General features: G+C 46.1%; 1 protein-coding gene across 2 annotated transcripts in view; it reads right to left on the reverse strand.

The window, feature by feature from the left end:
- NAV2 (neuron navigator 2) overlaps window positions 1-23,850 on the reverse strand; it is a 373,160-nt gene that overhangs the window by 190,625 nt on the left and 158,685 nt on the right. For both annotated transcript variants that reach the window (XM_029956497.1, XM_029956496.1), the window contains exons 5-6: window positions 19,434-19,692; window positions 6,009-6,178 (exon numbers count right to left, since the gene is read on the reverse strand). In XM_029956497.1, the coding sequence (XP_029812357.1) occupies window positions 6,009-6,178; window positions 19,434-19,692 (429 nt within the window). The remainder of the gene's footprint in view (window positions 1-6,008; window positions 6,179-19,433; window positions 19,693-23,850) is intronic.

Raw genomic sequence — 23,850 nt, forward strand, 5'->3', positions numbered from 1 at the left:
TTTTTTTTTTTTTTTTTAGCCCTCAGACAATTAGGCCTTCTGCTTGGAGGGTCAAGGCGACCTCGAAGTTGATTTCCAATCACAGATGATTACCACCTACGGAGCACGGGCCAGCTCTCTCTGGCCCGGAGCTGCTCTGCGATGCCTGGGGTCTCCTGATGGCCAAGGGAGGCCTCACCCCACTGCTGAAATGATCTTGTAGATGTTTCCCCCTACAGGTCCTCCATAGGACATGTGTCTATTAACACGGTGACCCCAGCAGACGTCCGGTTGGATTAACACCTGGACCCAAACAGTGGGACGAGTCACTCCTTCCCAGCCTCCCGCTCTCTTTGTCTCCATGAGAATCTGGAGCAAATTCAGTGCAAATGCTGTCACTGCTCAGAAGTCCTCCTGGAGCCTTCCTGGCTAAGCCCATCTTTTTCTTCATGACTTTGAACATTATCTCTCCTACAGGACTTATGAGCACCCCCCACGCCTGAGGCTGTGAGCCCTGGAAAGCAGAATCTGTGTCTCAGTGCCCTCAGTCACAAGGACAAGCCCAATGCCGGACATAAGCAGTGACAAGATGAACAAATGAGAGAAACAACTTGAAACAGGAGCACCCAACCGTACTCTCTTCCGTGTGACGGGGACCACTGAATGAATCCCATCTCATCTGTCATTTTAGGTCAGAATCCTGGTTTATGGTAGGCCGTGGGCGACTTCTTCACAGGTCTCTCTTCCAATCATTAGCTCAGATAACTCACTTTGCCAACCATAAAGTGACGGGTTTAAGGAGATTCAAAATCAATGGCTCCAGTGTTACTCAGATAAGACACGGGACTGAAGGTTGTAAAGCTCTGTCTCCACCCATGTCTGGCCCCTCTTTTCTGCCCATGACAGAGTGGAGTGAACAAGAGGGAGAAAACGACATACATGAAGACCAAGGGAGGGAACCTATTGCAAAGCACCAGTAGGGCTCCCATTAGACAAAGCCAAGAGGCAAGGGAAAACAAGCATCCATACCTCACAGTGACTTAGGGACGGATGACCTCAGACTCAATTTACAGAAGGGGAAACTGAGGCCTAGAGAAATGAAGTCTTGAGTGAGGCCACGCTAGCTGACAGACAGCTAGATCTCAAACCCAAGTGGTTTCTACACATGCCAACGTCTGTACGTTGTAACTCACAGCAAAGTGTCAGTCAAAAGGGCCAGTTTTTGCAAATGATCTTGTTACTTCAGCTTCTTAACATAACCTGCTTCATTTCAAAGACAGTATTTTTTTTTGCCCTAGAGAGGAAAAACAGGAGTAATGTCAAGTGTGTCGGGAAACTGGCCTCTCACACGTTGCTGATGGGAATAGACATGGGTATAACCTTTCGGAAGCAAAATCTGGCAATGTTAAAACACCTGTAAAATGTGCAGACCCTTTAATGAAATGGCACATATGTGCAAAAAAGACATGAGGGTGTCAATTTGGTACTATTTATAATATCAAAGAATTAGAAGCAACCAAAATGAAAGTAGTTAGAAATATTAAGGTGAATTCATGTGATAGATGAATATGCAACTATTATAAAGGGAGAATAACCTATAAAAAGGCCGTCCATAACTGGTTAATTTTATTTACAAGATTTACAAGATATATTAAGTCATATAATATACAGTGTATGTCAGAGTGTGTGCACAGAGCTCCTGTAAGAATTAAATTATTACTTACGAAGCCTTTAGAACAGTACTTGGCAAATATTAAACACCAGGAAAAATTTATCAAAATGTGATAGTATATGCATAAAGAAAATACAGAAGAATATAAGTGATAAAAAGGCTAATTCTGAGAGGCAGAATTAAGCAGGGTTCTCTTTCAATAAATTTGTGCTCTCTGAAAATTTTTACATGATTTTTATCATGAAAATATAATCAAGGTATTCTTTCTCTAAAATGAAGAAAACCATATTATTCAGGAGAGACCAGCTTCTATTTGCACAGAATTTAGTTTAGGAATAGTAAATATTCCCAATTCATATTATGGACCAAATACTTTAGAAATGTATTCGATTTCTGGCAGCGCTAACCCATTCAGAGTATGTAAGTGAGGGGATGGGAGGAAGAGAGAATGTCACAAATGTTGCCGATGCCAGCTCTTTCCTCTTCCTGACAATCCGTGATTCTGGTCTGGAGCCATCGGGCCACTTGGAGCCAAGAGAGGAAGCAAGGAGCCACCATATGTACCCCAGGCCATCCCTCGACAGACCAAGTTCCTCTGGGGAACCTGCTTATGACTCCCAGAGGCCAGGCAAGGCGCCTCACTGCTGCCCCCTGCAGGAGTGAGCGGGGGAAGCCAAAGACGAACCTACCAGGCTAGTGAGAACCGCACAACTAGCAGCTTTTCCGACCCGCTGAGGATCTATCGACTTCCCTCCAAACTTCACAGGCAAATTCCTGGGTTCTATACATCAACCGTGCACTTGGCCACCTCATGGACTAAGCCAATACATTGTGTGTATGTCCCTAGGTTTTTGCCCACTGTAAAGTATTTTATGTATCTATTCTTCTTCTTCACATCTCAGTTGATTGCTCAGTTGAATACTTAAAATATAAGTATTTTATACATCTATTCCTCTTCATCTGTTTCACATCTCAGTTGATCAGAACTAAATTTGGCAATGACAGCAGGAAGACATTTACTTCTCTGGATGTGATTTTCAGAGGAACCTTTCAGTTATTTCCTCACAAAGGATTAAGTGCTCTGGGGCTTTGGAAAAGCTGCCTGTTATCATTTCCTTTTATTTCTCTTTATCTTTTAAGAAACATCAAGACTAAGTGTTGAAATATGTTTGTCATACACTGGCAGCATACTGAGTTTATCGTTCCCATTACAGGTGTGATCAGCTCAGCTCCCAGAAGAGTTCCTGGCCCCATGGGTCACATGTACAAGCCTACGAATTGGTTTTCCTGAGAGTGAAATGCCAGCACAGGATGCGATCAGGGCCTGGCTGACTCATAAGACAGCTTCAAGAAGGACAGGTCACCACACTGAGCTACAATGCATCTGCTCACTGTGCAGTGAGCTACAATGTATCTGCTAGCTAGTATGCAGCTCTCCAAGACCTGTCAAGGTCAGGGATGCTACCGCTGGCACCCAAAACCCTGTTGGGTCTCCCACACGGCCAGGTTGGGGAGCCACTTCCCTCCCCACACAGTGTATATGGCACCGAGCTGGCTACCTCATAAGCTGCAATCAAGGTCAGATTCAACAGAGGAGTTAGGGACTGTGAGAAAGGAGGAGGAAATACAAAAACATCTTAAGGTAAAATCGTGCTGTCCCTTTACCACCTCAGGATGGTGGGGAAAGTATTACTATAGAAAATATTCAGGTCTGCTGCAAGCCTGCTTTACCTAAGCTCCCAGGCCAGGAGAGAGATAATAAATAATAAATGCACTCTCCATGCACCTGGAGCCCTGGTCAGTTATTTTTATCATTCTGAAAGCGACTCCTTAGAGGATTTTGTGAGAGTCCTAGCTCTCAAGATAGTCTCTCACTCGATCCTCCCAGTAGGCAGGACAGAGCCAGAGTCCAAATCCAAGAGTCAAACCTTGATACGAATTCCAGTGCTCAATTACCAGAGAGGGCAAGTTACTAAATCTCAATTAGCCTCCTTGCTTTTATCTGTAAAATTGCACTAATGATATTTACCACACAGAATGTTTGTGGAGACCAAGTAACAGTGAAAATCAAAGTCCCTGGCAAATGATACATGCTCAGTAAATAAGTGTGACTGCTCTTTTGGCTAATCCCAAAGTCCGTCTCTCCAGCAATGCCTCTGTCAGAACTCACAGCCACAGCCCCTGCCCAGGACAGGGGCAGACTGGTGGCTGTCCCGGCACAGCTAGGCTGCCTGAGTGGCCCTGCATCTATGGTTAGGCTCTGGGACAAGTACCAGGTGCCGACATTTCACCCTCCCCATCAGTCCTATCCAGGAGGAGCTTCTTATCTGTTCAATCTTTTGGATATTGGTCTCACATCCATCCTTCAGACATGTTTATGCCACCTTCTCCCCAGAGAAGTGTGGGACAAGGATGGGCTGGCCCAGCAGAGGGCCCTGAGCAGACTGCCCCTAACATCTTAGCTCCTCGTCTTGCTCAACCTGCAGCTTTCTAGCCCTCAGTGATGGCCTCCACCATCTCTTTTCCACTTCCAGGAAAAGCAGACTATTAATCATGGCTCTGGAACCAAGGTGCCTGGGTTCAGATCCAAGTCCGGCTCTCACCATCTCTGGTGTGGCCTCAGCAAGTATTTAACCTCCCTCTGGCTCAGTCTCATCCCTTATAGCACGGAATAGCAGTACAACTTGTTGAGGGATTCAACGGTGACATTGTAGGTACTCAGTAAAATGTAGCTCTTGGTAACTTATATGCAAACACCTTTCTTATATTAGCATCCTTCAGGAAGCATGCAAAGGAGAACTCTTATGATATGTACTTGTACCATTTTACAAGTATATATTATTTCTTTCACTTTAAATACATCTTTTTTAAAACACACCTTTTGTTTGTTTTATTTTTATTTAGAGGGAGAGAGAGTGAGAGAGAGAAAGAGAGCATGCAAGTGGGGAAGAGGGACAGAGAGAAAGCCAATTTTTAGCAGGCTCCATACCCATTGCAGAGCTTGATGTGGGGTTCGATTCACAGCCCTGGGATCATGACCTGAGCCAAAATCAAGAATCTGACACTTAACCAACTGAGCCACCCAGGTGCCCTTAAGCACATTTTTAAAAAGAACACACTTTTGAAAAGAACATGTTTGGGTGTGGTTGAAGAAAAGAAAAGGAAGGGAGGGGGAAGGGGTGGAAAAAAGGAAGAAGAAAAATGATTTTCTTAAGGCAGGAGCCAAGGGCTGGGTCACACAGAACGTGCCTGGCTGAGACCCCCCACTGCTAGCTGCAGTTTCCAATGCCCTACATCTGCCATATATAGGTCAGCCATACAAAATGTTCCTTTGTGTTTTCTCAAGTATTCTAGGTGGGGGTAGGGCAGAAGCCAAGCCCCACTAAAAATCAAACAACAGCAACAACAAAAAACATGAAAAAACGAAAAACATCCTGGGCTAGAGGGTAGGTCCAGGAGGCACAGATCTCGTTCACAGCGGGTGGGCTGCCCCCGGTTCCCCGAACACATTCAGAGTCAAAGGCAGCCCTCTCTCGGAGCTCAGGGGAGTTGAGGGGCACATCCTAGGACACATCTTGCTGTAGAAAATGCTTTCAAGAGATCTGGGCACGTCACCCCCACCGAGAAGTCTAGACCACTTTGCCTAGGAGGAATGAAGGAGGGTTCTGCTTCTTACCGTACAATCTTTCAAGCTGACTCAGTTTCTCCAATGTCTCACAAGACAGACTGAAGCAAGCAAAAGTTTGCTTCACTATCTTCTGTGCAATGGCCCCCGCACAGTCACTCACCTTTTCCCCCATCCTAAAATCGCAGGGCTATGTAGAACAGAAAGTTATATCCTCTTTTGGTAAAAGTTACCTCATCAGAACACCAAGAATAATGTTCCATATTCCTTTTATGCACCCAAGATATTCATGTATACAACCCACATTTCTGACTTTTTTAAAGGGCGAAAACTCCCTTGCTCTTAACTTCCCTCATATCACTTTTAATGGGTAAAAAATTTATCAGGTCACAAAATGCACACTCCAAGAAGCTTGCATTTCTGGAAAGCCATCTACACTACAGAGTATATTCTATGAAAGTTTATTTAAGTTGTAAACGCTATGTTGCTTCTGTCTGTAGTGAGGTGTGTTCAGGGCCTCCACTGAAACAAATACCCCTAATTCCTGCTGGTGAACATGAACCTATTTCCTCCACTTTATGAATGCCTCTGCTAACAAAGTTCCTGCCAGCCAAGTCTGTCCTGGGCCCAAGCTATTTGCAACCTTGCTCCCAACGCTGACCAACTCACCCAAAGGAACTGGATCTGCTATAAAGGAAGATGCCAAAAAGGACCCTCACGAAGTTGACTTACCTTTCTCGTGGCTGCCTGGTGGTGGTGGTGGTGGGAGTGGGGAGGTGACTGGTTTGGACTTATCATAGTTGTTAAAGCTCTGGCTGCGTCTGTTGTTAGCAGTGGCTGACCCTCCACGTGTTTTGGCATCACTGCCTGCAGCGGATACCCTTGCGGTAGGACCTGGGAGCCTAAAATGCAAAAGCAACGGGATAATGGATTCAGTCTCAGGAGAATAGCAGTGTCTCAGAAGAAGGAACCACAGTCATGCAGGAGGTAGGGGAAACCATTTAAGACATTGGGTCTGTGGAGATATGCCAGTCAAAAAATTTAGTGGAATCACCACAAACATCTAGGCTACTAATGACCCCAGCAAAGTCCAACAGCAAAACACAAGTTTTCCTTTGAGCAAAGAGAATTCTGAAGGAAGAGTAAATGAATATATTTGCTGATTTAAAAAAAATAAAGTTTATCTTCCTTTTTCTCTTGAATGAGAAATTTTACTTTTCAATAGGGCCAAACCATGTCAACTCTAATTCTATCAAGCGAAGGACACTGTGTGCACCTCTCTGGTAGGTATTAATATGGTCATATCCATATTAATCATGTCATAATCCAGGGTTGCAGTATCAAGAATATGATATAATTTTCAACAGAAAGAGAAATGTTAGCACTCAGAATCCAATGCAACCACGATGAAAAAAACTTATGGCCTGGATGAAAACATGTGTTCAGACATACATTCTCTTTCAACACCTGACAACCTGTCTCCGTAGGCATCACTTAGAGACTGTAGCTCAGCTTCTCTGCACAGTAGACAGAAAAAAATCATATGTTCTTTCTGTAGTACCAGAAGGAATCTATTAATCTAAAGACAAACATATACCTTCTCTTAAATTAAGTACCTCATTTAGGGTGGTTTGGGAAATAAAGTTCACAGACATTTCTGTAATATGTCTAAAGATCTTAGAGCCTCCTCCCCAAAGAGTTAAGGGTAAGACTCCCTCAGAATTTTGGGGCAGAGAGTATTAAGCAGGCTGTTTCTAATCATTAAAAGTTGAAAGAGGAATAAATAATAAAATATTTAGTTATATCTTTCAGCTAAAACCCACTTAGCTGTGTTTAAAAGCCACTGGAACCTTCACTGACTAGCAACAGATCTCGTGAGAAGTCTGAATTTTCAACTCGTAAAGCTTTCAGCTTTCTCTCCCCATTGCAAATCTGTAAGCACCAAAGAAGTCTGCAGTCTGGAAGCATTTTAGATATAAGCAGGCAATCACTTTAAACTTTTTCTTGCTGGCTGAGCAAGAAAGATGGTTGTAGAATAAACAGAGAACATGAGCTGGTGAGAGAAGACTGTAAAATTTATACAGTTAAGAAGAAGGTGGCCCCATTCCCTGACTGGGAGCTAGGAGAGAAGGAAGGGGGTGAGTCACCCCCCCCCCCCCGACAAGTGGCAGAGGGAAGTGCACTTTCCACTGCACTAGGAAGGTTTGCCCCTCTGTTATTTTACTCCACCTTGTTTTGGAGAAAAGATTCACCCCACAAAGACAGGCACAGAGTGGGGCAAAAAACCGGCAGCCAGGGTTTATATTTGGGTACCAGATGTGGCCAGCACAACTGAACAAGGAGGCCCAGCAAGGGGATTCTGGGACCTCTCGGTTCTGCCTTTAATACAAATGGCATCCTGAGAGCCCTCCAAGTCAGTGTTAGCTGAGCACTCAGAGCCAATGGTAGAGCTTCTGCAGGTGGAGACATGGGGTCCTCTGGGCTGGACTCGGTTAACCCAGCTATAGTCCACAGGAGTCTTTATGCCCACAGGTAGGCCTGGAAAAGGAGTACAGACTTGTTGTAAGATGATGTCACAGCAATGGTATTAAGTGGTACAGGGTAATAGGCCACTGCACTCTACTTCAGTAGGGAATTTTCAAGAAGTAGGTAAGCAAAAAGCAACAAGAAGGGAAAACATGCCATCCTTTCAGAGTGGCTGAAAAGCTCCCCCTGCCCCAACCCACGGCTCTCCAGGGCCTCTGTGGAAAGACTGAAGCATAGGATGGGATGGGTGCAACCTTGACTTGGGTAGGCAACCTGGTCCTCTGTGAGGCAGCATGGAATAGGGGACAAAATACGGGCTTTTTCCACACAGATGACACTGGGCCAGTCTTATAATTTCCCTAAGACTCGTGTTCCAAGTCAGATAACTTTAGAATAATAATTAACTATCCAATGGGATAGTTGTTCATTTGAAATGGGCCTTCATGTCGGGCCTGTTGTGAGTATTCAATACATGTTAGTTCCCCTTCTCATCCTCTCTGTTGAGCATAAATTTATAAATGAACTGGGGATGGTCATACAGGAAACAAGCTTTGGTACAAAAAAGAATCAGACAAAATAAGGGAGGAAATTGATGGATCCAGCTGAAAGTATTGGAAGAAAGCTAACAAAAAGCAACATACAAGAAACTGGAATCTACATTTTCAAAGAGATAAGCCAGGCTTTGGCACATGGTACTTATTTCTCTAAAAAACAGTCCAGAAGAAGAATTGCTTCATCCAAAGATCTTTGACTGTGACCTTATACTTAAGGGTGCCTCTGAGCTATCTGTAGGCCCTGTTCCCCACAGTTTAATATTCCTGGTTTGGATCAACTAAGACAGTTCTGGTCTCCACTGGGTAGTCATCGTCAGATTCGCAGGACTTCTTGAAGGCTTTGAGGGCGGCTGATATGAAAAAGAATGGTTGGCACATACTTAGCCATCAAAAGCCACCACAAAGTTCAAGCCAACTCACGTCATCTTCTACCCCCATCACCTTTACACCCTAGTCAGGTCAGCTCACTGAACTTGACCAAATGGGAAGACTGGGTGGAGGCCAAGTCATTTCTTCCAAGTCTCAGTGACAATGCTTTAAAACTTGAGTTGTGAATGGGCTTGAGTAGTGCTTGCACCAAAGCAAGCCCACTCCATCCCTTTGAAATCGTCAGCAAAGTCTGCCTCAGATACAAAGGCCATGAACGTGTGGTGGGTAGGAAGTAAGAAAAAAGGCTTATTTGGGTCCACCCACGAGGGAACCAGAATATTCTTTGGGATAGTGAGTCAATCCACCTCAATGGATTCAGACTGAATTACAAGTATAGGATTTCAAATGTTGCATTTCAAAGACAATGGTGACCTTGAAGACCTAAGGTACATGAGCAATCATGGGGCACGACTTTCTGCAAATTAAAGAAGAGTTTTCTATGGTGTGAATGCTTATGTCCCCCCTTCACATTCATACGTTGAAATCCTAATGTTCAGTGGTGGTATGAAGATGTGGGGGATTTTGGGAGGTGTGTAGGTCATTACATGGAGCCCTCGTGAATGAAACTAGTGACCCTATAATAGAGCCAGAATGCTAGCTGACTCTGTTTAAAGGCAGAGTGAGAAGTCAGCAGTTTGCACCTGGAAGTCGGCGCTCACCAGAATCCAACAAGGCTGGCACCCTGATCTCGGAAGTCCAGCTTCCAGAAATGTGAACGATAAATTTCTGTTGTGTACCAGTCACTGAGTCTGCGGTATTTTACTGTGGCGGCGCAAAGAGACTAGGACAGGGTTCTGGTTTGCTCTCAGCTAGATCTTAAGGTAAGGCTGATTGACCTTAGATAACATCTAAATTACACATGTATGGGGGCACCTGGTGGCTAAGTTGGTTAAGCCTCTGACTTCGGCTCAGGTCAGATCTCACATTTGTGGGTTTGAGCCCTGCGTCAGGCTCTGTGCTGACAGCTCAGAGTCTGGAGCCTGCCTCTGGTTCTGTGTCTCCTCTCTCTGCCCCTCCCCGTCTCATGCTCTGTCACTCTCTGTATCAGAAATAAAAAATAAAAAATAAATTACGCATGTATTGATAAAAGAATATGCAAAGGTCAGAAGTAATTCAAAGAAGGAAATGATAACCCTAGAGGTTGGTGGGATGATCAGGGAGGGTTCCAAATAGATGTGACCCCAGAGCAAGACGTAGCATGTGGAATGGAGATGTGAATAGGGAACAAGAAGGTATGGAGTCACGGAGAGAGGGAGAGGTCTCCTGCAGAGGGAAGCCTGTACAAAAATGCAGAGGAAGGGAGGTCTGGTGTGTGCTGTGGAGTGGGGGACAGACTGGGAGGAAACGAGGCTGGAGAAGCAGGCAGGGCCATAATAGAGAGGACCTTGTATGTCACAGTATGGATCTGGACTTTTTCCTGCTCTCCAGCAACGAGGCATTAATTAGGGAGGCTGGGAGCAGTATCTTCTAGTTCACAGTAACACAGACTGCAGGCCTCCAGCGCATATTCTCAAGTTCATAATTGGCAACATCCTTATGCATCACAGGAACTTCTATTAAGTCCCAGTCTGGAAACAGCTGCTGTCTGGACTTTAGAATCCTTTGTAGAAGGGTTGGGTCTCGCTCACGTGGAACAGCCATGGGCACCACAATGGATGCTGCCCAAGGTGCCTGTCTCCCTGAAGAAAAGCAGGGGGAGGGGAGCGCATCAAATCAACCTGTGTCATTCATGGTGCCAGAGAGCTCCAAGGGCCCCTTCACAAGAACAACTCTACTTCTCAAGACCATTCCATGTTCCAAACACAGTTACAAAATGACAGAGGACACAGATGGGCTCTTTGAAACATACACATGTCATATTAAAAAAAAATAAGTTGAAGGGAAGTGCTGTAAAAAAGAGGCAGAAGAGAAACCCTGCTGCTATTGAAGCCACGGTCAATATCTCCATGTGCAGAGCCGGGCAGGCAGGATGGTGAACTGTCATTCCCGGCACATAACCTGGGAGCGCATCCCGGCTCCGTGCACTGTGCGTGCTGACAGGAAGAGAGCCGTTCTTCCCCACAAAACCACTTCAAAGGCCGGGGGAAGATGGCCCTCCCAGGAGGGATGGCAGCTTGTGTGCACATGCTTGGGACCTCAGGTGGCAGGCATCGTGATGGGAGCTGCTTTTTGCCAAAGGAGATTATTAAATGTTAAATCTCTCATCTCCGCGGCCTCGGCTTTTCAGCAGTTGGACAAAGAGGACAGAAGCATTAGTCCTGCTGCTTCCCTCCACAAGATGGCCCATATGATCAACTCTGTGGGGCTCTGCTGGAGAGAAGTGGCCTAGTGGTGCTAACTGGCCCAGATCAACCCCAAACACCATCACTGTAACTGCTGGTTATAGTGCATTCATTATAGACCAGATATAAAAACACTGAAAATGACTTCATTTAATCCACATAACACTATGAATGAGGCAGTACTACCCCATTTTGCCCGCAAGGGAAACACAGGCTCCTAGAGAATAAATACATGGTAAGCAGTGAAGATGGGCTTTCCCTGGGTGTGACTGGCTGCACTCACAGCCACCGTCCCTCTCTGCCTCCGCAGACAGAACATGCCTACACCTACAAACCCAGGGCTCATCAGCATTGCCAACGTAGAGTAATTGTAGTTGAAGGCAGAGATTCACGAAAACCATCATCCCTGTACAGATTCCCTCTATGAGCATCCAGACTCAAGGGTGAGGCTCCCCACCCTGTTCAATATCCTTGGTACTCATCAAGGTATGTGACTCTGGCAGGTGTTCAGTCAAGGTCTGCACTTGAACAAGAGATCAATTTCCAGAGCTCTGGGAAAGCTGTCTGATTTAGCCAGCAAAGGTAAGGTGGTTTCTTTTGGCGACTAATTTTACAGCTACATTTGGTGATGCCTGGATCAGCTAAAATGCTTATCAGAATTGTGATCAAGGCCGGGGGTGAAAAACAGAGGAGAATAAGGGAAGGCAAGGAGGAGGAGTAGGCAAATAATGAAACAAAGGACATCCTTTCATTGGCCTCATCACAGACAAGGAGGAACCCAAAAGAAACTCTAGGTGAGAGATGTGACCCTGAAAGAAAGTCAGATGTTGGCTTTCAGTCAACTTTGAAGCCCTGTGCCCAGCACACCCTTGGGGACAGGGGCAGAAATGCCCTCTACCTTCGGGTCATCCTCTCCTCCTACTGCCTCCTTTCATCATCTGGGACTGAGAACCACGCACACTCGGGATGACCATATGCTAGCTCCTATCTTCTAGAACCAAGCACATTGTAGGAACGAACACAAGACTTCAGGTTCCTTCCAAGCTCACTTAACCTTCCTTCCTTCTGTCTATGAAAGGATTTCAATCTGCAGTGGAACCGGAAGATGGAGAAGCTCACAACATGCTCACTCAGAAGAACCAAATTTAAAAACAGAAAACAAATTTAAGAACAGAAAATCTGATTTTGCATAAATGTCTGACTTACAGAAGTCAGAAACTTATCTCCTGACCAATGAACATCTGCTTAGAATCCATCTCTACCCTCAAGCCAATGAGCTTATTGCTTGGTCTCTGGCTAGATCTCCCCAACTTGTGCTCCTGGTCCATCAATACAGCACACCCCAAACCTTCAACAGACCCACCTGTTTCTTGCTACAGCAGGCGTTTGCCAAACTACAATTCCTCCACTATTCCCAAATAGACTGATTTGCATTTGGTAATTTGAGCTTACCTCCATTCACCTCGCTATTTAGGTTGACACACTCAAAAACTGGGAAGCCAGTTTGCCACTGCAGGGGGTGTCGGAGTTGGGCCTGGTGTTATTTTTGAGGGAAAACAGGCACTCTCTAGCATGGTGTTATGAACTGCATGTTTATGTCCTCCAGCCCCCCCGCCCCCCGCCAAATTAGGGTGTCCTCACCCTAATCCCCACATGATGGTATCTGGGAATGGGGCTTATGGGAGAGACTTCATGAGGTTGAAGACCTCGTGATGGGATCAGGGCCTTATAAAAGAATGGAGAGGGCTTGCTTCCTCTCTCTCTGCTCTCCATGTGAGGACACAGCAAGAACACAGCCATCTGGAAACCAGGAACAGAGCCCTCGTTAGAGCCTGACTGTCCTGGGACCCTGAGCTTGGACTTGTAAGGAAAATAGTTCTGTTGTTTAAGTCACCCTATTTGTGGTGATTTGTTACAGCAGCTCAAATCGACAAAGACACATGATTATGAAAAGTGCTGATCAACGTGGGTTCCCTCCTGTTTCCCGGAACCGAGTCTGGGTGACACATGGACTTGTTCTACAGAGAAGCAATTGCCCTGTGGCTTCTCTCCAACAGCCAGGCAGATCCTGAGTTGGTTCTCCCTATGTGTAATTTTTTAGAAAAGAAAAAGTAAACTCTGGCTAGAAAAAGGCACTGAGAACTTGACAGAGTGGGGCAGTGAGAGGACATTCAGTATGTATCCATTACACGAATACAGATAGAAATGTAGTGTTGGGGGCGCCTGAGTGGCTCCGTCGGTTTAGCGTCCGACTTCAGCACAGATCACGATCTTGTGGTCTGTGAGTTTGAGCCCTACATCAGGCTCTATGCTGACAGCTTGGAGCCTGGAGCCTGCTTCAGATTCTGTCTCCCTCTCTCTGCCCCTTGCACACTCACATACTCTCTCTCTCAAAAATAAACATTAAAAAAAGAAAGAAAGAAAAGAAATGTAGTGTGGGTATCCCTTTAGCTCTAAATGAGAATTCAATGAAAATAACGAACCAGCATCAGGTTCTGTTAGGATACTACAAAGGACCAAGTGAGCTGAAAGGTTGAGAGAAAGGCTGAAACATTAAGATTTTTAAAAGTGGCCTTGACAACCCAATAAATACCAGAATTCAAGCGAGAGGAAGAGAAGAAGAATGTAAACACAGTGGTTAAGGTGAGGGCTCTGGAGTTAGACCAACTGGGCTGGAATCCTGGTTTTTCCACTTTCTGTGGAAAGTCACCTTGGATAACTTACCTAACTTCCTAGACTTCTGTTTTCTTATCTGTAAAATGGGGATAGTAACTCAAGCGGGCCGCATGAAAACGAATGTGAGGATTAAATAAGATAAGGCATTCCAACTGATGCATAATAAGCACTTGATAAATGTTAGCTATTGCTACCTTTAGAATAACAGTAGATCCCAAAGATATGACTGGCATTTCCCATACCCTGGAATCAGTCCTTATTGGATGCAGTGAATGCCAAACTCCATGTCAGGAGAACTAGTTAGTGAGCAAGACTGACTTTTATTTTTAGGTAACTGAGGCAATCTCTCCAAGGTACAAAGAGCAACCAGGAACAAAAAGGAAACACAGCCACCTCCTGCTTTGTCTCCTCTGACCAACTGGATTCATGCTTCGGGTTCTTTAGGGAAACCAAACCCACATTAGTAATTTTAGCAATAACAGCAACAATAAATAGCACGACACACATAAAGGAGATGCAGATGAGGTGGGATCAGGGCCAGGCCAGAGCAGGGAGCCAAACTCATCATAAAACCACTGCAAAAACCACTCAGAAACTTACCTCTCCCTAAATCAGAAATGACTTTGGTACAAAGCAATGAAAGCCCAAATCAACGAGATGCATTGATTTGAAACATTCTCTACACCATCACGCCACACACACACACACCCCTTTTCAGCGACCCCACAGGCACTCTCCAGACTCTCCCACATTGGGTCATTTGCCAAAGCACGTTTGGTTGTCTCAAACTGCAAGCATGGGGAGAGGGACCAAAAGGAAACTTAGCCAGAGCAAAGGGGTCGATGAGCTGGGTTGAAACCCTGCTTTGCGGACACAGAGAAAGTCTAACCTAGAGATCTTTTTCTGACCCAGAGTGAAGCGCATGATTTTGCTTTGAGAGGAGTCCTTGGATGCTGCACTGCATGACAGGAAAGAAAAAAGTGGAAGAGATGCGTGAGGGGAGAGAAGATACGTTAGACACGCACATCACAAACGGGAGTCTGTGACAACAGGGACGCAGCCTGTTTGCCCTCTGCCCACTTTTCCCGTAACGCCCTTCCTTCCGAGTCTGACTTTTCTGATTTGGTAATATTCCAGTGTGAAGAAACTGCTATCAAGATTATCTAAGAACTTTTGATTTCTTTTTTTTTCAAGACCAAATATCTTTTCTATGACCCGTGACATGAGGCCACCTTCTTCCCGCAAGAAAACACAGAAGCAAGGGGTTTTGAACAAGTAAACAAACTTGACAACTTTCTAAGAATATAGAGATGCTTCCATCTCACATGCTTCTCCTATGAGGGTGCTTTTCAGATAAATGTTTCATAAAATGATGACCAAGGCAAGGGTACAGATCTTTGCACATTTTGCTGGTCTTGGGAATATTTGCTTTCAGTGGTATAAAAATGTTCAATTGAAGTCTTCCGAACTTGTTAAATTCTAGATTTTGTCCATAAAGTTGTGTAATGAAGAATTTTGATTGGGCTTAATAAAAAAAATAAGGTTATTCACTGCCTTGTGAAAGGTAGAAATTTTTATCTTTCTTGTATCCATACATCATATACCAGGTTCATCCTATACCAATCTGCATTTCTCAACACATGTTCTCTGGAACCCTACACAGTCATCTGAGGTGGGAAAAACAGCGTTGGTGTCACTAGACTTTGAAAGTAAAGGAAGAGACAGAAGAGAAGGCAGGAAAAAAAAAAGGCAATTCTCTGAATTTTTCCTAAATAGCGAAATATTGATACTATGTAAGGTAGACACAGAGGAAGAAGAAAGTGAGTCTTGGGGAGTCCACTCCTCTCCCAGACTCTGGACTGTGGATCAAGTTCTCGGTTTCACACAGATCAAGGGGACGAGGTAAACGTGAGCCTCCATTCGGCCATCATGGAGGACTTGCTCTGACTCCCTCCCGGCAGCCTCTCAACTTTTCTTTGCCAGCTTCCGTGACTCCTTTAACAAATTTCATGGAAGAGCTGCCAAGTGTTAGTACCTGCCATCCCATGAGGCACAGTGTTCAGGCATGTTTGTATCTGGCAGAGTTCTACCAAAGGACTAAAACAAACCTGGCATTTGGGGCTTGCGTCAACATTTGACACTGATCATCTAGGGCCCAAACCATCACCCTTGGGATTTTGATGATCAGGGACAGAATCTGGCAGAGAAGTACAATGGGACTAAGCCAGTGATGCCTCAGTTCTCTTCTTAAATTTACAGCCAGAGTGTGAGCATGGGATACTAGATCCCTAGAATGTGAGAATAAGATTTTGTCCTTTGGAAGTAAAATGATAAAGTATCAGTATATAACAGATGAAACCAGTTGTCTGCAGAAGTAACCCAATCCGGGCCAAAGGATGAGTGTGGACATAGAGCAATTCTGAAGCCTAGTCACATCACCACAGCGCAGAATCAGGGGGTCATGATGGTAGGAATCACTCTGGAATACATGGATAGAAAACTTGGCCTTAAGTAAGTTTGGCTCCTCCTTAGGTAAAGCATTTAATAGTAGAATAGTAGAATGAATATATATATATAATTTTTTTTTCACTAGGAGATGGGTGCCCTGACTGGGACATCTGGTTCTTTTACAAAAACAAACACCTACCATGGAAATGGGTGCCTTAGGCTAGCACAGCTTAGTGACACAACCCAGAGTTTCTCAACACATGCTCCTTGGAATCGTAACTGCAGTGAGATGCTCTATGAAATAAGTTCCATGGCTAAGGCGGGGGCATGCTTTCTACGCCCTCTTCTGAAGAGTCAGTACACACGTGCCCCTCTCTCAGGCTCCCTCATCTCAATAAATGGCACCATTTACCACTGCTCACGCCAGAAATCTAGCTGTCCCTGTGACTCCTCTCCCCTGCTCCAGACAGCCCCTCTATTCAGCCCTGTGGGCTAACCCCCTGAAGCGGCCCACCGACATGTCTGCTCCACCCCTTGGTCCAAGCCACGGTCATCGGGAGGGCTACAGCACCTCCGAACTGGGGTCCTCCTTGCATCTCTACTCCTTCATAGTCCTACTCTCCAGAGAGGAGATAAGGAGAAGTTATGGTTATTATTTTTTTAACTGTATTTAAATCAAGTCTCTCTCTCCTGCTCAAGACTGCCCCCCCCCACCCACAACCCAGTGGCTTCCTGTTACCTACAAAATGAAATGCAGACTCTTCTCCCAGTTTAGCTAGCACTCTGTGACTTGGCCTCACAGCCGACAGCACTATGCAACTCCAGGGGCCGCTGGTCACACTGGCTACCATGGAAACAGAGGATTTGCTGACAGGTACCTATCATTTTCCACCTCCCCACACCTACTAAACTCCAGTCACAGCAGCCTTCTTTCTGGTCCTCCAAACTACCAAGCACACTCTTACACTACAGGACCTTTGCACCAGCTGCTCCCTCTGACTGCTCCTAAACTTTACCTGGCTTGCTCCACGTCATTCCTATCTTCACTTTGGTATCATATCCCCAGAGAGAATTTCCTATCAGTCGGACCTATCAACCTGATTCTTCTGAATCTCATCATCTCATTATAATACCACTCTCTGATATTTGTCTTCCCTGTTTATTTGCCTGCTTCCTCCAGTAGAAGGCAGAGAGTGGGCACACTGTAATCTCATTCAGCCATGAACCCAAGTGCCTAAAAACAGTGCCTTGCACATGCAAGGCATTCTAACACTAAATAAATGAATACATATTGCCAGATTCAAGGATCTGAGTGGACCTGTATTAACAGTTCTAACAATCCAATGTAGATTATTTACCACCTTTTCCCCCTATGGGACCCATCCCCTGCAAGTTACTATCTAGGGAACAAGTGCTCCATAGAATGCAGTGTGGGAGAGGGTATCCTGCTCATTGAATCTCCCAGTGCCACCAGGGACCTCTGATCAGAGAGTGGCTTCCTCAGGTGGCTTTTCGGGGAGGTGTGGGGGGGAGGCTTGCTGCCTGCCTGGCTGTTCCTCACCATTAGCTTAGGCATTTCTGCTAGTCTACACATTTCCATAATGTAAATTGGAATATAATTAGGTAATTAATTAGCGGATCTGATTTACAGCACACCCATCGTGTTGGTTTTAACACCGTCACAAATGGGAAACAGCGCTTCTCAGGTGGAGGAGGAAGCCGTAGCCATCTAGAAGGCCCCTGTTTTGTTTGAACCACTCTGCACTTTGCCCAGCTACAGTGGGCTGCTAAGCCCAGTGATTATTAATGCTGGTGCTTTGGGGGACTGGAAAAGGGAAGCCATTACTCTTCAGCACATATTAAATGAAGTCAACCCATCAACTTAATTAGGGACATCTAGGTTTGATAACAAAAGGTTTACAGCTTTAAACAACAGTTACTGTGGACTTTTCTCCACAGTTTTGACTAGGGGTCAAAAACTTTCTAGTTCCTGGGGTTCCTGGTGGCTCAGTCAGTTAAGTGTTGGACTCTTCATTCCAGCTCAGGTCACGATTTCACGGTTCCTAAGTTCAAGTCCCACACGGAGCTCTGCACTATAAGTGCAGAGCCTGCTTGGGATTTTCTCTCTCTCTATGCCCCTCCCCTGCTTCCTCTCTCCCAAGAATAAATAAATAGGGGAGCCTGGGTGGCTCAGTCAGTGTAGCATCTAACTCTTGACTTCGGCTCAGATCATGATCTCACAGTTTGTGGGTTTGAGCCCCACATAGGGCTCTTCACTGACAGGGTAGAACCTGCTTGGGATTCTTTCTCTCTCTCCCTCTCTCTCTCTCTCTCTCTCTCTCTCTCTCTCTCTCTCTCTCTCTCTCTCTCTGCCCCTCCCCTGCTCACACCTGCAGGCTTTCTGTCTCTCAAAATAAACAAGCTTAAAAATAAACAAACATTTTAAAAAACTTTCTAGTTCCTAATCCCCTCCTTCCCCCAACCCCTTCCACCTCCACCCCCCCACCCCCCGCCATTAAAATGAATGTTTCACAAGGCAACCTTCCGCAGGGCTGTTTAGGAATACACCTATTCCCACTGTAACAGTAGATGGTAACTGCCCGACGCTTGGCTTCCACGCCCTCCCACAGCGAGGCCCGCTGGCAAGCATCGGTCCCCCTGGGAGCTTCAACCCACCCGAAGCCCTAATCCTGCCAAGCAGAGGACCACCCCGGGGGCTGCTGCCAACCCTTTAAGGATAGCAGAACCCGGTCTCGGGCCCTCTCAGCGCAGGTGGCCGCCACCCCCCTTCCTTGCGAGGCATTTGCCATCCTCCGTGCTCTTGCTACTTCTCCTCTGGTGAAGCAGAGGTGTCTGCTGCAGCGCTCTCACCTCCACTAAGTAAAACGACTCACACACAGGACATCGAATACCCGGCTTGAAGGCAAACACGCAAAGCAAGCCTTAAGTCTATTTTTGGGGCCCTTTATTGCATAAGAGCACGTGCACGATAGGCCAGAGTTGAGGCCAGAGCGGCTAATTAACCCTGACTGCTGGCCATGCTGACCTATAAAAGCACACACCTCCGCCAGGCATGGGAGGCAGCCCCGCCGCACCCATTTCAAGGTCATGCTCCTCCCCTGCCACCAGTGGTTCTCAGCACTGAAGAGGCCCAAACAATAAGGCGTCTGGCCTAAGCTAGAATTCGGCTGGTGTGGATGGCCCACGAAACACAGAATTATCCGTTGGCAAGGAGTCCCCACCTGGACTGCATTTCAGCTTGTGCTTTTGACTGCTGATGTGGCGCCGGCTGGAGAGGCTGGCCTGGGGCCTGGGGAGTGGCCGGCACCTGCTGCTGAGGAGTGCCAGCCTGGCCCTGGGAGGGGGCCCCGGCCACCTGGGACACAGCCGGTGGTGGCGGTGCGGGGAGGTGCTGCTTCTGGGGCTGCTGCTGCTGCTGTTTGTACCGGGACAGGCTGAAGAAGAGGCCTAGGATGGCCTTGAGGTTGCCATTCCTGATTTCTGCAAGACAATAAAGAAATTCTTTTAGACAAGGAGTCCCGCCTTGGGAGCCCTTTCTTGCTCCCGAGCTTAGGTTCTGGAGGATAGGCCCGAGCACGTGCGCACATCACCGCCATCACTGTCGGCCTAGCCCCAGAGAAACTCACCCCCTCTCCCCCACAGGGATTAGAGCGGATACGCGAGGCAAGTTGCAACTGGATGTCTGGCAAGGGCCAGGAGGTAATTCTCTGCAAGGACACAATCAAGAAAAGTCAGAGTCCCAAGCAAGACTGTGCTTGTGCTCAGGCAAAGTAACCGATCCAGGACAGAGGTGCTGTTGGGCACTGGGGGGGACACACGGGCCTCCTGTCGGTGCCTCTGCCACATGCTGTCAGCCACATTGTGTGTGCCAGGTGGCTCCTGCCCCCCTCCACCATCCTCCCTCTGCTCTCCCCCATGGTCCTTCCCCCAGACACGCGGCTCTGCGTGTCTCTCTCTCTCTCTCTCTCTCTCTCTCTCTCTCTCTCGTCCACTAAATCACTAACTTTAATTTGGGATGGGTCTGGGGATAGGCTATAGGACTTGCTTTCATAGAGAACTCACACACAGAAAATAATGTATTTTAAAAAATGAGAGCAGATAGGGATGAGAACATTTTTATTCCTGACAGGATGTTTTAGACGTTAAAATGAATTTGCCTCAAGGTATGCCTAAAAAGCTGCAGAGAAGGAATAAAATATTTATTCACTGGCAGAAGCTTTGGATCAAGGGTGTTTCCCCTTGGGGAATCCCTCCTTTGCAGTTCTTTTAACACCAGATACAATGGCTGGAGTCTGAATTGATCCCAAGGGTGAGGTAATAGGGCCACCCAGCCTGAAGGAAAGGAAGAAGGAAGCTTGGGGGTTCCCTCTGCTCTGCTTCAACCTGAGGCTCAATTTCCTTCTTTGAACTGGCCAAGGGGGCAGAGGAAGGAGAGCATCTCCTGTCTGGGAAATGCACACGTCCAAGTTAGCCCCGGGCAGGGAAAAGACCGCTGGTAAAGGAACACGAGTTTCCTCCCGGAGTAGTTGTGGGACAGAGGGTATGAATGGGGTCCTTTCAGAAACAAGTCCCCTTCCCTGCATGCCTGCCAGTGCCCTGGGCGTGATGAGGAGCCCAGGCTGAATGACTGCCAGGCTCTGAAGAAATGGAGATTACAACTGACAATACGAACACGGGTTCCAGTCTGGACTCCAGTCCTGACTAGCTGTGCAGCCCTGGGCACGTCACTTAATCTCTGGGCCTCCCTGGCAATATGGACACAGCTTGCCCCATCACACAGGGTGCTCTGCAAATCCAGTAAGAGCATATCTGTGAAAGCAAGCTGTCAACAGCGAAGCCATTTACTGGTCTTGGTGACAAATAACTGTAGCCCCCAGAATCCTACGGGAGATTCCCATACAGGTCCAGCTTCATGCCTCAGACGTGGTTTTTGTTTTTATTATGGTCATCTCATAACTTACCAGGCACACCATGATACTTTTTGGTAGTGAAAGGGGGGAGCTTTTAATGGTGTCAGCACAGGTGTAAGCCAGGACCGACCTGGTGAAGGAGGATGCTTATAAACCGTTGTGTGCAATGTGGGAAGCAGAGAAAGCCCCACAGATCTGAGTGAGCCCCCCCATCCCCACTTTTCTGGCAACAGTTTAGCTTGAACCTTTCTGTGCTGGTTGCTTCTCCATACTAAGGAAACTAAAACAGTAGCACACACCCCCACGCGGCTTGCTCTGTTTCTGCTTCTAAATGTTCCTACAGACACATCCGGGTCACAGAATGTGAGGTTTGGAAGGGACAAGTCAGTTGGCTCCAGAGGGTGAAGTGACACACACGTGGTCCCCCAGCTGGGCACTGATGGAAGTTAGGGACAGAATCAAAAGCTGGCATGTAGGGTAGCACCTATTAAGGAATTTGGGAAATAATTTCGCCCTCAAAATCAAATTCAAGGAAGGGAGAAGGTAGAGCTAATCACGGCGATTGGTGAAATCTATGTAAGATTTGCTTTTACTTCCTTTTATGATTGTCAGGTTATTTGGTTTGTGATACCAAGGACTACTAGTAATTAGTATGTATCAGGTTAAGCTGTGTGTGTGCATGAGCTCATTCAGTCCCTACACCCTGGGAAGTGAATATTATTGTTCCCCTTTTAAAGAGAAACAGAGGTTCAGAAAACCTTATGACCTCTCCAAGGGAATAAATGCTGGAGCTGGGATTTGGGATTTGAATCTGGGTTATTCCAGCTCAAAGCCTGGTCTCTCAGCACCGTGTGACTTGGCTTACTTATATCCCCATCATATGCGGTAAATTTAAAAGTGCACCAGCTAATGTTTTATTTATTAAGCTAGCTGGTGGGCCTCTAAGTATTCTTTATTCTTCTTTAAGTGTTCTATTATGGAATGTGCCAAACATTCCACAGTACATTTTTTTTGGACCCACGGAAGAAAAAACAAAGGAGGGAGGAACTAAAAATTCAGCACATCCAGGGACTGATGGTCTGTCCCTTGCAAGAGGCAGGCACGTCCACAGGAACGTCTCATAACAGACCAGCCCAACCCAGGGCAAATGGAGACAGCTCTGTCATATTCTCTACCCACTGTGGCTGAGAAGTCACTTCCTCTTCATATGTCAGCGCACTCTCTGTCAAAAAGCACAGTTCTCCCGCAAATGTACTTCTTAGGAGGAAGCAGTTTTATTACAAAGATCACCGATTTCTAGAGCCAGAAGGACCTGGGTTTGAATCTCTATGGGTCACGTACAGACTGAGTTTTCAGAAGACTCAACCTCTCTGAGCCTCACTCTTCATCTTTAAAATGGGCATATGCCCAGTGCACCTTTTACAGGGTTGTTATGAGAATTAAGTGAACATTAAATGGGGAAATGAGTGCAAGGCATCGAGGACACTGCCTGACTCCATTTCCCCTTTTGGTACAGAAAATATGGCCATTCTACCTATACCCTTCGTGGAACTCACCACCGGGCTCTGCATCTGAAGAAAGCCTACGAAGCTGTCTGTTCTCTCGGCTCCTTCCCCCTTTATGCCATAGTGACGGGCATTGAGAAGGAAATTAATCATGAATAAACTCATATTAGACAAAAGTCAATGGTGAGCTTCTGGTTCTTTTTTTAAACAGCTTTCCTGAAGTGTACTTTGCATCCATAAAACTAAGTGCACAGTGGTTTTCAGTAAATTCCATAAATTCTAATCTTAGACGATTTTTACATCACCCTGAAAAGAGTCCTCATGCTTGTCGGCAATCAATTCCCAAACCTATTCCCGAGCAGTAGAATCTGCTTTCTGTTTCTACAAGGTTGACCTCTTCTGGACATTTCCTACAAATGGAGCCTTTTGCATGTGGCTTCTTTCACTTAGCATGTTTTTAAGGTTGTCCATGTAGGAGCAGTTCTCATTAGCTTATTTCTTTGTATTGCTGAGTAATACCCTATTGTATGGATATACCCCATCTTGTTTATCCATTCACCAGTTGGTGGATGTCTGGACTGGAATTTTCAGAGCACAAAAACTGGAGAGTGGGAAATGCTCTGTTTGGGGTTGGAAGCCACACAGTTTATGCCATGGGTGGTCTAGAACAGACAGTATCCAAAATAGCTAGAATTGTATTCTTTCCACACTTCCAAGAGGCATGTGTCTGTGTTCCACGGGGCTGGTAAGCCGGCTGCACTGGCGTCTAAAAACAAAATCCATCAGCCCACAAAAATGTTTCCCTCCTGACATTTCCCAAGGTTTGGAAACAGAGTATCATTTTGTGCCTGATCAACTATCCTTACTCTCTTGATTTCTAAAGAAAGAAACAAAGGGGGGGGGGAACCTTAGACCTAGCTAGAATTGACACTAGCTAGCCAGTATCTAACCCAGCCTGCGAATCCTGACTACATTTCTCTGCTTGTGGCCAAACCCATGTCTAATGGACGAACCACACAAACCATTTTTCAATTTCCAGTAGAAGTCAGTATTGCCTTGACTGTTAATTCCCTTGGGTGCTGACTGATTTCTTTGCTCCCCCTGGCTGGTATGAATCTGCACAGATGTTGTACGAGATGTTGGGCATGAAGGGTAAGAAAAACAGAGTTCTTTGCTTGCAACATTATTTAAGAGAAATCTCAGGCCTGGTTTACAAAGGCACA

The sequence above is a fragment of the Suricata suricatta genome, chromosome 11 (genome assembly GCF_006229205.1).
Source record: "Suricata suricatta isolate VVHF042 chromosome 11, meerkat_22Aug2017_6uvM2_HiC, whole genome shotgun sequence".
NCBI classification, from domain to species: Eukaryota; Metazoa; Chordata; class Mammalia; order Carnivora; family Herpestidae; genus Suricata; species Suricata suricatta.